We start from the raw sequence: 16,330 nt of genomic DNA on the forward strand, positions 1-16,330 counted from the left end.
CAAAAGCTACCTTAGTCTTGTGGCTTCAAACAGCAACCTTGTTCTCTATGCACAATGGGGCAGCAACATTATATCAATTTCTTTCATCAGCTTATTTCCATTTAACATACAGTAGAAAGGAAACCCCACAGCTAAGCAAGAATGTGTACAGAGACAGATTCTTACATTTTTTGCTACTACCCACCTAAAAGAGGTCTGGTTATTATTACTGGTGGTTGCGAGCTCACAGCTTCTCACACACACCATGCAATTGTTTGATCAACTGCTGATTAGTTGTTTTATTTTATTCTACCTTCTGATCCTACCAGGTAAACTCTGGGCAACAGGTCAGAAAATAGCCATCAAACGCCATTCCCATGAAATGATGCAGAGCAGGCAATATGCACACTAAAAATGCATGCGACTTTACCTAGAATATGCTTGGTCAGTTTTTGCAAGTTACAATAGCTGGTTCTTCCTTTAACAAAGGTGGATTTAATGAGGTTTCTATTATCAGGACATTCTGATTACAGTGATGGCAAGAGAAACTGTGCAGAAGGGCATGAATTATGATGTTCACAAATCCCACTACATAAATCTCTGCCATGAATACTTGCTACAAAACCGTCACTAAAATCAAAAGCTGTATTCCCACTGACTGAGTTTCAGTTTGGAGCAAATATAAAATTGGGGAGCGGGGCCTTATAAAGAAAAAGAAAAAAATGCAGTACACTCTGTTGATACAAAATATACTGGTGAGAATTCATTTTGGGACCTCTAAGACTAGTGTGAGCAGGTTGTCGTGGGACCGGCTCACACAGCTGCTGTTTCGGCACGGGTTAAAGAGGGTCTTGTAAAAAAGGTAATAATTCTACCCTGCTATAATTCTGCCATTGAAAATTGGTGTGGGGGGCTTGTGAAGGAGCTGCTAGAAGAACATTTATTTGAGGCGTAGTCCCATGCACCGGCTGCTATGGGGCCGTAACTGAAATTATGGGGTAGTTAAAGCACACTTTATGAACATTCAGGACACGTCCTTATCACTAAATGTGATACACAGCGACATATCCCGAAAATTCACATTGATTGGGCTGCATGTTGAACAACTCATGAAGCCAGTTCAACATATGCACCTATGTATATTCTCCCCTAATAATAATAATAATAATAATAATAATAATAATAATAATAATATTGTCATGAGAAGCTGCCAAAGAACTTGAGAGTACACAGAACTTGGTCATCACAGCAGCCTGTTCCCTGCTGCATAGCAAATATGCCCTCTTGTGGAGTGCAGCTGTAATTCCAGTTGTTGATAAAAGTCAAGCAACTTGGTTAAGAGTGCTAAGGGACAATTATCCACATGGCTTGTTTAACATGGCAGCTGGGGTGGAATGAACTCGTGTCACCACTGTATCGTACACATACAGGGGGAAAGTGGCAGAAAATATTACATCTGGGTTGCAGGTTAAAGATATTTTTGTTGGGTCAGGTGAACAGGAAACCAGCATTCCTTTGTGCTAGGTCAGGCATAGGCAACCTTCGGCCCTCCAGGTGTTTTGGCCTACAACTCCCATGATCCCTAGCTAACAGGACCAGTGGTCAGGGATGATGGGAACTGTAGTCCAAAACATCTCGAGGGCGGAAGGTTGCCTATGCCTGTGCTAGGTGCTCTCAGCAGGGGAATGTCACTACAAGTCACTGCAAACTGCTGCAGCCCCTGGGAAATGTGGTCAAGGTTTTGTCACATGTGAAAGCACTGCACATGAAAAATACAAACGTGTGCGTGCAACAGTGAGTATTTGTGCGTACACAAATGTTTCTTTTTATAGACATTGCCTATGATCTTGCCCTAGGTTTAGCTACTGGTACTTATAGGTGGCCGCCTGCTGTTCTTGCGGCTCTTGAATCAGTCCTTTGTGCAGAAGGAAAGTTTAACAAAATCTGCTTACAAGCTCTAGTGCTAACAAGAGAAGCTTGTCCATTCTCACTCATTCCAGGCTTAAAATACTCCTTGATATTAGTCCTAGGCTAGTGCTGGCAGGTAGACTGGAGCAGTTCTGCAGCAATTACTGGAAGGGAAACATGATAGCTTCCACATAATCTCAAACTTGGAAGGAGCAGGCAGGTTCTTTTGCATAAAGGAGGAAGCAACAGAACCTAAGTCAGGTATCCCCAAACATTGGCCCTCCAGATGTTTTGGACAACAATTCCCATCATCCCTGACCACTGGTCCTGTTAGCTAGGGATCATGGAAGTTGTAGGCCAAAACATCTGGAGGGCCACAGTTTGGGGATGCCTGACCTAAGTGAATAACTAAGGAGCCTGGAGATAACCACCCCATTCTATTTTCAAATAAGGAACTTTCAAAAACTCTTGGGCATGTGATGCTGTACAAGATTCACAAAAGAGAGTCGGTTGTGTTCTAGTATTCCAGGAAATCCGGGTTTACTTTGTTTCGTGAATAAAAATAGTTGGGCTAATTTACAAGGGAGTATCACATCAAATCTGGGATAAAAAAGGTCCCTTTCTGTTTACCATCTGTAAATGGCTGCAGTCTTTACCCTTGTCTTTTCTACCCCAAAATGGATTTATGGATTAGTCTTCCTGATCAAGCAATATACGTGCTAACTAGGTGCTGGGAACGGCTTGTAAAATAAACGTGGGAAAGAAGTTCATTTTGATACCTCCATAAGAGTTGTTGGGCATCTGCACTGAATCTTACCCTCTCTAACCTTTGCCAAGAGTAGCCTGTTCTCAAAATCTTTAAGAATGCCTACTTAAGAGGAAGTTACTATACTCAAATATTGCCCATGCAAGGGGCATTTAGGTCAGATTCAATAGTGCTCAAGTCCTGGAGCAGCAGCTACCAAACATATCAAATTTAGAAAGGCTTAAGGCAGGTGCATAAACATTCCCTCCCAGTAAATATTTATATAGCCTTAACACAGGCTTCCCCAAACTAAGGCCCGGGGGCCGGATGCGGCCCGCGAGGCTCTTTTATGCGGCCCCCGGCAACCCCCCTGCCCGCTGCCGCCGCCCGCTCTTAACAGCACGCTGCAGCTGCCCACTTCCAGGTCCCCGGAGCGTCAGAAATAGCTTGTGCGCATGCACAAGCGTCATTTCTGGCGTGCTTCCAGGCCGGAGGAAGTGCATGCGCACAAACTATTTCCGGTGTTCTGGCGACCCGGAAGTGCGCTGGAAATTGCGTGTGCGCATATGTATGGGCGCGCACTCCTGCGCGCTCCGGCCCACAGCACGATCAGCACTGGAGGCACCGGCCCTCGGCGAGATAAGTTTGGGGACCCCTGCCTTAACACATTTTTAATTTCCTGTACTTCCTTCAATCACCACACTCCCCGAGATAAATTGCTAACTACTTTCAACTGCAAACTCCTTGGGACCAGGCCCGGGAATGTCTACCTGCATTCTTCTCCACAGCATCAAATAAGCTGAGGTTGCTGCACAAACAACAATAGGTACATTTCAGAGACCATATAACACCGGTCCTGAAAGACCTACATTGGCGCCCAGTACGTTTCCAAGCACAATTCGAAGTGTTGGTGCTGACCTTTAAGGCGCTAAACGGCCTCGGCCCAGTATACCTGAAGGAGCATCTCCACCCCAATCGTCCTGCCCGGACATTGAGGTCCAGCTCCGAGGGCCTTCTGGTGGTTCCCTCGCTGAGAGAAGCCAAGTTACAGGGAACCAGGCAGAGGGCCTTCTCGGTAGTGGCACCTGCCCTGTGGAACGCCCTCCCATCAGATGTCAAGGAAATAAACAACTATCTGACTTTTAGGAGACATCTGAAGGCAGCCATGTTTAGGGAAGTTTCTAATGTTTCATATTTTATCGCTTGATGATGATGATGATGATGATGGGAGCTGCCGAGAGTGGCTAGGGAAATCTAGCCAGATGGGTGGGGTATAAATTATTATTATTATTATTATTATTATTATTATTATTATTATTATTATTATTCAGATTATTGGAACAAGCATCCCTATGCTAAAGTTGATCAACAAGGCAATGGCAAGGGAGGATGCCAGTTGTTTCCTAAATTGGTAATCGTCCCTATGCTAACAAAAGCAGGGCCTTGTTAGAGGGAGGAAGGCAGGGTATTCAAAATGTGTCCTGAAAACAAAGACCCAAAAAAGAGAGCAATTGTGCTTTCAAATCAGTGTTAAAACCAGCACTTCACTATATGGATCTTAAGAGTTTTGGTTAGAATGCCACCTTGTGTTAGGATGTTAGGTTAGAATGGAAAGAGGGAGGTGGGACTGATCAGAAGTCTTTGAGTTAGCTGGTGCCATAAAACACTAACATTCCTTCTACAGGACTCTGCCAGCAAGGAGGCTGCTGGTAGCGCTGCTCACCCCCTGCCACGCTGGTCATATTGTGTGCCCTACATCTCCTCTCAGCACAAGGTGACATAAAGCAGTCTCATCGTCTTCCTCACATGACCTGTGAAGAAGCATCATTCAGAGTTTAAGGAGCTCCGCTACTCCAACCCCTTGCATTGATAGCACTTTGGTTCTGAATCCACAGTGAATGTCGAAGTACCGTATTGGCCTGAATATAAGCCTCACTCCCGCCGCAAAAAAAATCCGACAGCGAAAAGTTAAACTGCGGCTTAAATTCGCGACCTTACAAAAATTGGCTTTTACGATATCGCTGATGAAACAGACATACAGTAAACGGAACGGGTGTGATTGCCTGCGGAATTTTAAGGGAGCGGCTTATATTCGGGTATTGACTCCCCCCCCCCGAATTTTAAAGGTGCTGCTTATATTCGGGTGCGGCTTATATTCAGGCCAATGCAGTAAATAAAAGAGACAACCCCCACCCCACTCCGGCCATCAGAGAGAGCAAAGTGTAGATTTCAGGGTAAGCTAAGGGAAGTAGCAAGTGCACTTTCCAATGAAATTAATGTCACAATAAAAATTCACATCTTAAGCAATAGAGATTTCTGCCAGAAGTTCAATTGAGAAGGCGGAGAAGGAATTGCAGCTAGATTTGTAGCTTTTCTCAGCATGAAATCAATGGCAAATTTTATGCGGGCTGGAGAAAGAAAAGGGTGAGGGAGAGCAGAAATTCCATGTGAAGGAATCTACATCATATCCTCTGGCTTGTTAGGGCAGGTGCCCCTCGTAAAGTGGGGCAGCGGCAGGTTTCATCATGGTGTGTGTTACTATTTCTTCCATTTCTTCGCTAAGGCATTCAAAAGACCGGCTTTATTTTTACATGAAGCAAGGCTCGACAACATTTTGTAATGTGGAGCCAGCCGGCCATGCTTTCTTTTGGGAGGCTCCATTCCATGTCTCCATGGGACTTTGGAGTAGAAAAATCTATCAATTTATTAACTCTTTAATTTTTAACTTGTGTGTCACGGTGCCATTTAAAGGTAAAGGGACCCCTGACTGTTAGGTCCAGTAGCGGACAACTCTGGGGTTGCGGCACTCATCTCGCTTTATTTGCTGAGGGAGCCGGCGTACAGCTTCCAGGTCATGTGGCCAGCATGACAAAGCCGCTTCTGGCAAACCAGAGCAGCACACAGAAACGCCGTTTACCTTCCCGCCGGAGCGGTACCTATTTTATCTACTTGCACTTTGATGTGCTTTTGAACTGCTAGGTTGGCAGGAGCTGGGACCGAGCAACGGGAGCTCACCCCGTTGCGGGGATTCGAACTGCTGACCTTCTAATCAGCAAGCCCTAGGCTCTGTGGTTTAGACCACAGCGCCACCCACGTCCCAACGGTGCCATTTACACTGCTACAAAACAACTGTGTGGACAACTGTCTGTTGTTATTACAGGAGTTTTTAATAATGACAACTCATTTCAAACCCTTGGATATATCTATTTTTAGGACCTTGAGGGACCTTTAGTGTAAAATTACATTTAACAGACAACTGTAGTACTTTTTAAAAAAACAAAAACTCCACACCTGGCTAATTCTTACTGTTAGGAATCCCTCTCCTCCGATTTGTAGATGATGCCAATTTTGCCACACTAATTTACAGTGGTACCATGGTTCCCAAACACCTTCATTGTCATACGTTTTGGTTCTCAAACGCCAAAAACCCGGAAGTAAATGCTTCCTTTTTCAAACGTTTTTCAGAACCCGAAAGTGTGATGCGGTTTCTGCTGAGTGCCAAAAACTCTTGCAACTCATCGGAAGCTTTGCCTTGGTTTTTGAATGTTTCGGAAGCCGAACGGGCTTCCAGAATGGATTACGTTTGAGAACTGAGGTACCACTGTAGTTTCAATTATTTGAAGACATGACTACTGTTATCTTTGTTTGACTGTAAAGCCACTGGCTTTATTAATGACTCTGAGGCACAAAGTGACATTAATCTCATTGTGTCCTTCAACTTTGGAGACATGTTAGATTTCTTGGATGATTCTGGATAAATAAGCGCTGCGTATATTTAAGGCAAGCTGGTGATGTGATCTGATGGGAAGTTTAGAAAGTGGAGAACCTTGAAATATAGGCATGGCTCCAAATCCCCTTGCCTTCTAGGCTAAGGCACTCCCCTGCCCCAGGGAGCACGACAGCTCTCTGGAACCCCTTACCTTGGAGTGACTCGTGTGAGCTCATCGGAAGGGTGCAGAATGCGGCAGGTGGTGAAGGTGAAGGTGGAGTTGGTTTGTGACATGCACTTCCCAGGATGATGTACTACATTAAAAAGAATAGAACATTCTTTGCATTTATATATAAAAGGGGGGAAAGAGAGAAAAGCTCTGTGCACTCAAACAGATGGACAAGCAATGCAATACTTCTCGCTGGATCGATGCAGGGAAGGTGAAATGGAACACATCCATCTCCAGGAGGAGAGATCGTCATCAGAGTTAACACCTTTTCGGTTCTTGTATTTGTTAGGGCTCAAAAACAGGCTCTGACGCCTTAAGGATTAGGAAGCCCAGTCCTCCTAGCAAGTTTACCGGTAAGTAACATAATGTGTTCACAGACCAGCTGAGTGGCATAGTGGCTCCTTCCTCGTGGTGGTTGGCTTATCATTAACCCAGCCAGGTGGGCAGGGCATAAATAATAACATCATTATTGTTGTTGTTGTTATTCCACTGGGGGGGGGGAATAGAACAGCAAGATCATTTGAGAGGGGCTAGTGATGTGGTTAATTAACATACTGTCATTCCCCCCAATAATCACATTGTCAACATTCCCCCACTGATTTAGTTGTTCTAACTTTGCCAAAGTTGCAGCCAGAGGAGCCACAGCAGGAATGGTAATCATGCCACAACCGCAACTTTAAGAATTGGCCTCAATATCCATCTCCACATTAGTCTTTTCTGAAGAGGCAACGCTGGTAGGAGAATTAAACAAGTCCAGTCGGTAGACAAGACCTTGGTGGCATGTGAAAGAAATCAGCAAAGCCCGGAAATGCTTATGCATTTCAGCTTCCCCCATATTGATCCAAGCAAAAGTATCCCGTCATCTTTCGTTTCAGTAATGGATTCCAGTAGAGAGGCAGCAGTAAATATTATGTACATTAAAATATGTACATAACAGAACACATGTGTGTTTCTTTTTGTGCCTGGAGACTGGTGTAACCATTTTGGAACCACTACTGTCCATCTGCGACATTTCTTTGCCTTTTCCCCTCCCCCCCCCCACCAAAGACACAACCATCTGCAGCTGCACAAGATAGCAATTATGTCATACATAAAAATATGGTCATATGTTAAGCAGAAAGGGAAATATGTTTCCCGCAATTTTAAAGTGCTGCAGCAGGACACAGTTGCCGGCACCCTAGATCATAACAATATTTTTTATAGTTCATTGAACAAGTCCTTAATTTGTGTTTAGAAATTGCTATAGAGTGCATCTGTAGAATGCAAACTGAAACTAGCCATGAAGTATGTCACACTGCTTAAGGTTCTCTTAACCCTGTCCACATTTTAACACAATGCATATTCTTACATACATTATAAAAACATGCAGTTGTATTTTGTCAAGCCTAGAAAGATGTGTGTGTGAGAGAGAGACAAGCACTGTGTCGTTCTCTACTATCCAATCTAAACAGATATTCTGCTGGATCCAGAGTTCCAGGAGTAAATTTCCATGGCACGGAATGGGATGTCCCAAGGTCAACAGATCCTGCAAAAAAATCTTATTCAGAAGATCGGTAGACCTTCAGTATGGGAAATGGTGTAGGGGGCTACAGAGGGAGCTGGGGGAAAAAATCCCCCAGCCCAATTTGTGGAAGCCTCTGGCAGGTGCAATTTTCTCTGTGAATGGAAGGAGCACTTTTTGGGATTGATGCTCTACAACAGCCTCGCGCATAACGAATGCAATGTAGCCTTTTCTCAGCTTGGGTCTCAAGGTGCGGCAGGACAAAACTCTCACCATCCTCACCAATGGTCAGTGAAGATGGGAGCTGCAGTTCCAACAAAATCCAAAGAACCACAGGTTGAAGAATGCTGATGTAAAGAAAGCTGCAAGTCTTAAGGGCCCGCCATGTGGAGTAGCAGTTTATATCATCTTCCAGGGGTCTATTTCCTACATTGTATGCCTTAGAATAAAGGCTGGGGTGCCAGGTGTCAACCCATCTGGACAAATACACCCTGGCCTCAGTAATTCATGCTCCCTGGTAACTTGTAGATTAGACTACAGCAGTGCATTTATTGCGGGGCTGCCTTTGAAGATGGTTAGGAAACTGCAAATAAACCTAAAATACAGGTGCAAGGCTGTTAGGCGGACTGAGCATTACAGTTATGTCATCCCCTTGCTTTGCCTATTGCTTTGACTCCAGGCTCAATCCAAAGTGCTATTTTTGGCCTTTAAACAAACCTGCGCATGACTCGGGATCAGGGTGCTCAAAGAACTGCTTGTCTCCACATGTGCCTGCCTATGAACCAAGATCCTCAACTGAGGGTACTTTTTGGGGTTCCCTGTCATCTGAGTGGTGGCAAAGTGGCCACTGGGCAGGGCCTTCTTGGTGATGGCATCTTAACTATGGAATGAATGGTCTCTCTCCCCAGGGAGGGTCGTCCAACTCATCCAATACCTACTTTGATGTAATTTCAAAATCAGGCAAAAACAAACAAACAATTTTTTTCTATTTTTCGCAGGACTTTAAATGTGGCCTGTAATTTTAATTACTGGGAATGTGCTTAAGGGTGAGCATCTAAATTCCTGAAAACAAAAAGGGAAAATTAACACACACCATGCTGTATGGAGCTATGTGCATGCCTGCGTGTGTCTTTATGGTATGCAGGGCAAATGCAAGAAAAAAATGGGAAGAGAATTTGAGAGTAGGGAAGCAAATATGTATTCAACACGGCCACATGAATAGAGACGGCAAACGAGGGAGGAGGATTAAGGCAATTTAGAATTTATATGTATGAGAGGAACGGGGGAAAGAGAGTACTTGTTGGTATCTTGAAAGCAGAAGCCATAAGGGTGCCGCCACATTTTAACCAATGCCACTTCCACTCCCCTTGTGTCCTGGGCTGCTGGAGCTGTGCTAATTCTCCCCCTTCTGCCACGTGACATACTTTATGGTTAAGTCCCTTTGTTGCAAAGCGATTCAGAAATTCGAAGGATGTGCATCCAAAATGTTCCTTGGAGTACAACCCATTTCGTTACGACAGCAAAGATCTCATGATTGCATAGGTTCTTATTCAGTAAACAAGCCTTAGTAAGTTAGTGGTGTTAAAACATGCACAAAAAAACATGCCAGTGAGGTTTCCTGTGACTGTTGATCTTCTTCCTCCTCCTCTCAACATTTAACACATCCCCAAACACATAGTTTAGGGTGAAAGGACATATACAACAGTTTGACACATGGCTTTGAACAGATACATCACATCCACATGCCACTCCAAACTTCTAGAGAGGCTGAGAAAACACACACGGTCCTTTTCTCTGGTCACTACCATTTAGTGTATGACTTGAGGCATGCACACACGACACAACTAAGAAGACTCATGTGTAGCTATGCAGGCCTTGGAGAAGGAGAGGGGAAACTTTGGCCTTCCAGGTGTCGTTTGGCTACAACTCCCACCAGCCTTTACTGTTAGCCACGGTGGCAGGGGTTGACGGGAAATGTAGTTCAGAAACACCTGGAGATCCAGAGGGTCCCCATCCCTGCCTGAGAGAGGAATTGCCTGGATGAAAGTGAGACAGCCTGATAAGTGAAGGGGTCTAGGCAGGTGAAAAGTGACTCAAGATCTGCCCCATCACACACAGTGTTATGAATTCTATTAATGGTTAACACATAGATCTCAGGACAATGTGTTTGTTTTTAAAGAAATCTCTACATCACCTCTAGAACTGATGCTGATGCTTCAGGGATTAGGGTAAGCAAGGTAAATTGGTTAATATATAAGGGAGGGAGAGACTGGGCCTAGCAATCATGATTCTCTGTGTACCATGGAGAATAAGCAGAAGGTTAAAATATGCTGGAGAAAATCTTAAATAACCAAAATGGAGAGGAAAAGTTATTTGGAGGAAAGTATCTGAACACTTGAGATGTAAATTAAAGTAAGACAGGAAGCGTAGCACTAGATGACAAATTAAAATAGACCAAAGCAATGCAAGCTTTAGATTAGGTGATTGTTCCAACTGTGAAATGCAGAGACTATACTCCCCGCAAAATCCACTTTATAAAAGGCACCAATTTTGTTTTCCCATAGAATTATATTAGAAGAAATCCAATTGCCCTGATAAAAATTAAAACTCATTGTTATGAATGAATAAGAAAGATAGGAAAAGGCTGCTAAAAGTAGCAATTGAGCCCAGTAAGAGGAGCATAACATTGAGAACCAAAGGGAAATCAATTTCTAGAGCTCAAGGATGGATCCTGCAAATATACCACTAGGGAAACAGCATCCTCCAGCAGTCAACAGCGGAGCTTTTCACATGTCCGTAGCATTCTCTGTCCTTTGAACACAATAGGAAATAGTGAGCTTCCTGCAAATTAACAGTATTTCAAAAAGAAAAAAAGGCAACCCAAAGGTTTCATCCTATGCAGTCTACAAAAAAAGCACATCTTATTACAAAGTCAGAAACACAGCTGCTATAAAACAGGCAAGAGCCCAATGAGAATCAGGTCTGGCTATTGTGATTTGAAAGACAAAGCACAATAAAGAGCTAAGCATTTGTCCAAAGAACAATCACGACGCTGTTGCATAGAAGAGAACGAAACACTACTTTTGTAGTATTAAGATTCTGGACAGGCCTACACAGATACGCTAGCCAGGGAGAAGCACCTCTAGCTCTTTGTGAGACTCTGCCCTGGCCAGGATACTCAGAAGCACCTAAACCCCAAGTTCTCCAGGAACCGCCGAGAACTCAAAAGGTCATCTTAAGTGCCGCTCCAAAACCCGAAGCAGGTGCAAACTTCTGTCTACTCTGAAAGTTCACAATGTCATGAGACACCCCCTCTCAAGTCATCGGGCACAGGCAGAGGATTTGGGGAAAAGATCTCATGTGCTGGGATTTGCAGCATGCAGAATCAGTGCAAAACGACACCTGTTCCACCTGCTCGGTGCAATTGAATTAGCGTACACAAGGGCCAATGAAAAGGATCAGATTCTATGGTGTGTGCAAGGAAACTAAAAAGCAGCAGTCACACATATTCTTCAAATGACACAAACACTTTCTGATATAGCATTTCATATTTGTGCAAATAATGTTCATTCTCTGAAAGCAGCACTCGATTCTGAAAAGAGCTGTGCACTGAACTACACACCCACAAAATAATGCTATGGCTTAAGGCAGGCATCCCCAAACTGCGGCCCTCCAGATGTTTTGGCCTACAACTCCCATGATCCCTAGCCAAGAGGACCAGAGGTCAGGGATGATGGGAATTGTAGTCCAAAACATCTGGAGGGCCGAAGTTTGGGGATGCCTGGCTTAAGGCCACAACATGATTATTATTTCAGCTATTCATATAAGCTCCAGACCTGGAGGGTTTCCCTGAGTAACAAGATACATCAATGTTCCCCTATTAAAAAAGTATTTTGGTTTGTGAAAGATCTGCTGGTGGCCTTAAGAGTACTGTTTTATTCCAGAACAGTTAAAACTATCCATCTTCTAAGACAGGACCAAAAGTTCATGTTATAAGCATGGAGGCATGGCAGCACAGAAGTGAACATTCAGTTGCCCAACACCAGTTTTCCTGCAAACTACCTTAAGGGGGCACCTTCTCCTGTTTGGGTCTGATAGGAAAGTGGTGAGAAACCCAGTCACGGCACTACAGAATTATTTCCCTTTCCAAACCCAAACTTCTTAAATATTGGCCCCGCCAAATAGCTTCTTTGAATTGAGGGTGCTGCCAGGACAGCTATGCTACGAAAAGTTTTTATATATATATAAAAAACCCTTCCAACCCAGACCACCAGTGTGTGCTATTAAACACAAGCCTGCAAAAGCATTATATGTAGTTAGAATCAGAATTGTAGAGTTGGAAGGGGCGATGAGGATCATCTAGTCCAACTCCCTGCAATGTAGGAAACTTTGGCCCAATGTGGGGCTCGAACTCACAACCCTGAGATTGAAGAGTCTCATGCTCTACTGAGCTATCCCTCAGTTGAGTCCTAAGGAATAACTGATCTGAAGGGACCTAAGGTAAAAGGTAAAGGGACCCCTGACCGTTAGGTCCAGTCGCGGACGACTCTGGGGTTGTGACACTCATCTCGCTTTACTGGCTGAGGGAGCTGGCGTACAGCTTCCGGGTCATGTGGCCAGCATGACTATGCCGCTTCTGGCGAAACCAGAGCAGCACACGGAAACGCTGTTTACCTTCCCACCGGAGCAGTACCTATTTATCTACTTGCACTTTGACGTGCTTTCAAACTCCTAGGTTGGCAGAAGTAGGGACCGAACAACGGGAGCTCACCCCGTCGTGGGGATTTGAACCGCCGGCATTCTGATCGGCAAGCCCTAGCCTCTGTGGTTTAGACCACAGCGCCACCTGCGTCCCTTATACTGAAGGGACCTAATCCTATATAAATAATGAGACAATGCTTGTGTTCAATCACTAGGTCCTGTTTGCTGCCTCTTGCAATAAACAGCACTTCAAGAGCAACCTGGAGAAATAATATTGGCACTGAAACCCACTCCTGCTTAACAACAACATACTGTAAAAGGATGGTTTTTTAAAACACTGTAGTTTCCATATGCACACATGTATGCAGACACACAACAGCAACATATCTTCTCTCGGGACCTAAATGAATCACATTCTTTTTAGCAGCCTTCTCTTATCAAAAAGAAAAAAAGAAAACCAAAAATGAACCATGCACTTTTTTTAAAAAAAAAGTACAGCAAAATCAATGATTTGTTAGAAGCAATCGTTTTGAAAACGCTTTCGTGTTAATTCCTGAGCGCACGATTGTACAGAAGCTACACATGAAGCAACACTGTGGGTGCTGCTCTGGAGACGTGAGAATGGCCCAATCATCGACATCCTGCAAACACGGCAGTTGTGCTGGACTTAATGAGGTTCCCTCACCAGACCCCTCATCATCGTCAGTCGCGGGTTCCTGCATCTCCTCTGGGGAAGCCTGAGAGCGACTTGGGGGATTCTCGCTGTCTGAAACAGTCACTTGTGCTTGGGACCTCTCACCTGAGGTCTCTGTGTGATGCATCGACGGCGAGGTAGTTAGGCCCTTGTATGTAATGTCACCTGACTCGTCTTCTTCAAAATCGTTAAGGCAGTATACTTCGTCCTGGTCGAGGTCAAGAGTCCGGAAGCCCTTAGTGACAACCCCGGGCCGTGGGTCAAGGATCCCCCCAAGGTGAGGCTGCGCAAGCTGTTGCCAGTGGTGCAAAGTGGCAGAACCTTGCGGGGAAACAAAATAACAGCAGAAAGTCAGAACCTTGGGGGATTTCCCGTTGTGAACTAGGCTGCATAAGGATATTAAATCTTCATTTGCTTCAAACTCCCCAAACTCAAACTTGTTCTGTAAGGTAACTAACAATGGGAAAGTGCATATTAAGGTATTGCTTATGTACTGTACTTACTAAAATAAAATAAAATACTAGTTGGTGAAGAAATGGTTTTTGCAAAAACCCTTGCCAAAGGGAGAGACTGTTGTCATTCATGTATTTTCAACAAGATTAACGCCAAGTCTCTGTGTGCACCTATTTATGAAGGCCTATAACCTAAAAGGGGGAAAAAAACCTCCAGGTGCAAGGAATAAGATGCATTCCTGATCTGTTGAAAGTTTTAGGGAGCAAACCTTGTACAGGGGCAAGTTTCTTGCAGTAACCCTCAGAGTCAAGCAACGCTATAGGACAAGAGTCACTATGAGATTGCTTTACAGTGTCTTATACTAAAAATGTGCCCCTGAGGAATTATTATTTTTCCTGAAATGCACTGGGCCTGAAATAAATAAACACCTAGAATTTGTTCTTCGTTTTTGCTTTCTGGTTTGTTTGTTTGTTTTTTGCCACTTGTTTTTGTGGTTGGTTTTCTGCCTTTAACCTAAAAGCAGCAATAAATAAATAGTAATATAACCTAGCAAAATAAAAATGGAAGCAATATGAACATTTGTGGGGAAACTGCACACTAAAACCCATACTGGGAAATAGTCAGAAAGTATGAACATCAAGTATTTCTGGACTAATTTGTGAAGACTGAAGGGTTGAAAGAAGCCGAGCAGTGTGCTATGAGAGGGTTCTAGAATTTAGCACTAGACGCTAAAAGGAGAACTGCTACACAGAATGGTGCAAACTACATTCACTCTACAAATATCATTTAAAAATTCACACCATAATATTATTTTCTGCTTGCAAGACTGCCAAACAAACTTTTTTTTGCACAGAAAGTATGTTCCACTATACCTGTAGATTTGTCCTTGGATTGGAAATATTTTGAGTGATGGGGGAAATGTGCAATATAAAGAATATCAGTTATAAGTACTTTATTTTCTACTAAGATTATAATTTCTGGTGTGTGGGCAAAATTCTGGTTAAGGAAAATGGGAATATGACTGCTGTGTAGCCTCACATTAGGAAAAGGTTGAAACCCCTGTATTATATGAAACCCTATAGATTCTACTAAAATTGGCCTCAGAAAAGATAATAAATTTGGTGATATTACTAGAAAAAATGAAAGGGTGGCCACATGAGCCAAATGCAGCTGTTTTGAGTCAGCATAATGCTGAATACTTTAGACCAGGGGTGCAGGCTCCAGATGCTGTTGGACTACAACTCCCATCATTGCTAACCACTGGTCATGCTGGCTGGGAATGATGGGAGTTAAAGTCCATTGATGCTGGAGAGCCAGAGATTCCAAAGCCCTTCTTTAGATACACATGTTTACTTGGAAGCAAGTCCAGCCAAGGTCAATGTGGCTTACTCCCAAGTAATCATGGTTGGGTTGCAGTCTCAGTTATTTCAATTTTTAAGAAGGAAGGAGAAAGATTGTTACTTTTTTTTGCATTTGTCCAGAATAAGGATGCCTATATAGGTCTAAATAAATAAACAAACTCAGGTGATTCTGTGTGCCCAAGGGGAAATTTGGGCTTTGTGTTTCAAATGCCTTTTGAAAGTTTCAAAAGCAGCGTGGGACATAGCATGCATATCTGCCATTCAAAAGACGGAGAACCTTAAGAACTTTACTGGGCTTCCTCAAGCCACTGGCCATGTAATATGTCATGAGACATTTACCAGCTCTTTAATACTCAGATTTTGCTGCAGAATGCAAAGAGATAAAAAATACCATAGTATCAAAAACAAAACCTCAATGAGACAAGCCATACAATTCCAGTGTGCTCCTGCAACTTTAAAATCTCTACTGGCAATCAGTTTGAGCTCTTAATCTATATACTGTACTTCTTACATGGTACAACAGCTCTTTATTATTATTATTATTTCTCCCTAAAAAGGAACAAATCTCTTTCCTTTGAAATGAAAAACTGTAAATACAGAATTAAGGTTACAATCCTATACACACTCACCTGGGAGCACATCCCAGTGAACTCAGTGGGGCTTGCTCTGCAGTAGATGTGCATAGGATTGTAATGCTAGGTTTTTTATTAATCAACATCAATTAGAGGGTTTGGCGATCATAGCGGACAATCACAGCAGATCAATCCACTGGATAGGGACAGCAAAGCGCAGGATTGCATGTGAGGCTGCCAGTGCTATGAATGAAGTCCCCTGATCCTTATGCTCATAGCCTGGGCAATTTGCTGCTACCGTGATACACTACAAGAAAGTCAAATAAGGTGCTTTGGCAGGGAGCGACACGCAGGATTCGTAACCATCCTTGGGCTTCATTATTAAGATCTTCAAAGCAGGGCCCATCTTTCCAAGCACAACATATATCACAGAAGATTCAGAAAGGGAAATGCAGTTTAGAACAGACTATGGTAGACA

The 16,330-nt window shown here is 43.6% G+C and overlaps 1 protein-coding gene across 10 annotated transcripts in view; it reads right to left on the minus strand.

The window, feature by feature from the left end:
- TRAK1 (trafficking kinesin protein 1) overlaps positions 1-16,330 on the minus strand; it is a 124,419-nt gene that overhangs the window by 4,302 nt on the left and 103,787 nt on the right. For 5 of the 10 annotated variants that reach the window (XM_035130168.3, XM_035130173.3, XM_088653662.1 and 2 more), the window contains 2 exons: positions 13,458-13,787; positions 6,553-6,655 (listed from right to left, as the gene is read on the minus strand). In XM_035130168.3, coding sequence (XP_034986059.3) covers positions 6,553-6,655; positions 13,458-13,787 — 433 coding nt within the window. Of the gene's footprint in view, positions 1-4,355; positions 4,444-6,552; positions 6,656-13,457; positions 13,788-16,330 lie in introns of all 10 variants that reach the window. The other 5 variants (XM_035130169.3, XM_088653663.1, XM_035130182.3 and 2 more) reach the window with 2 other exon arrangements.

Source organism: Zootoca vivipara, chromosome 11, assembly GCF_965207765.1.
Source record: "Zootoca vivipara chromosome 11, rZooViv2.hap1.1, whole genome shotgun sequence".
In the NCBI taxonomy this organism is placed as follows: Eukaryota; Metazoa; Chordata; class Lepidosauria; order Squamata; family Lacertidae; genus Zootoca; species Zootoca vivipara.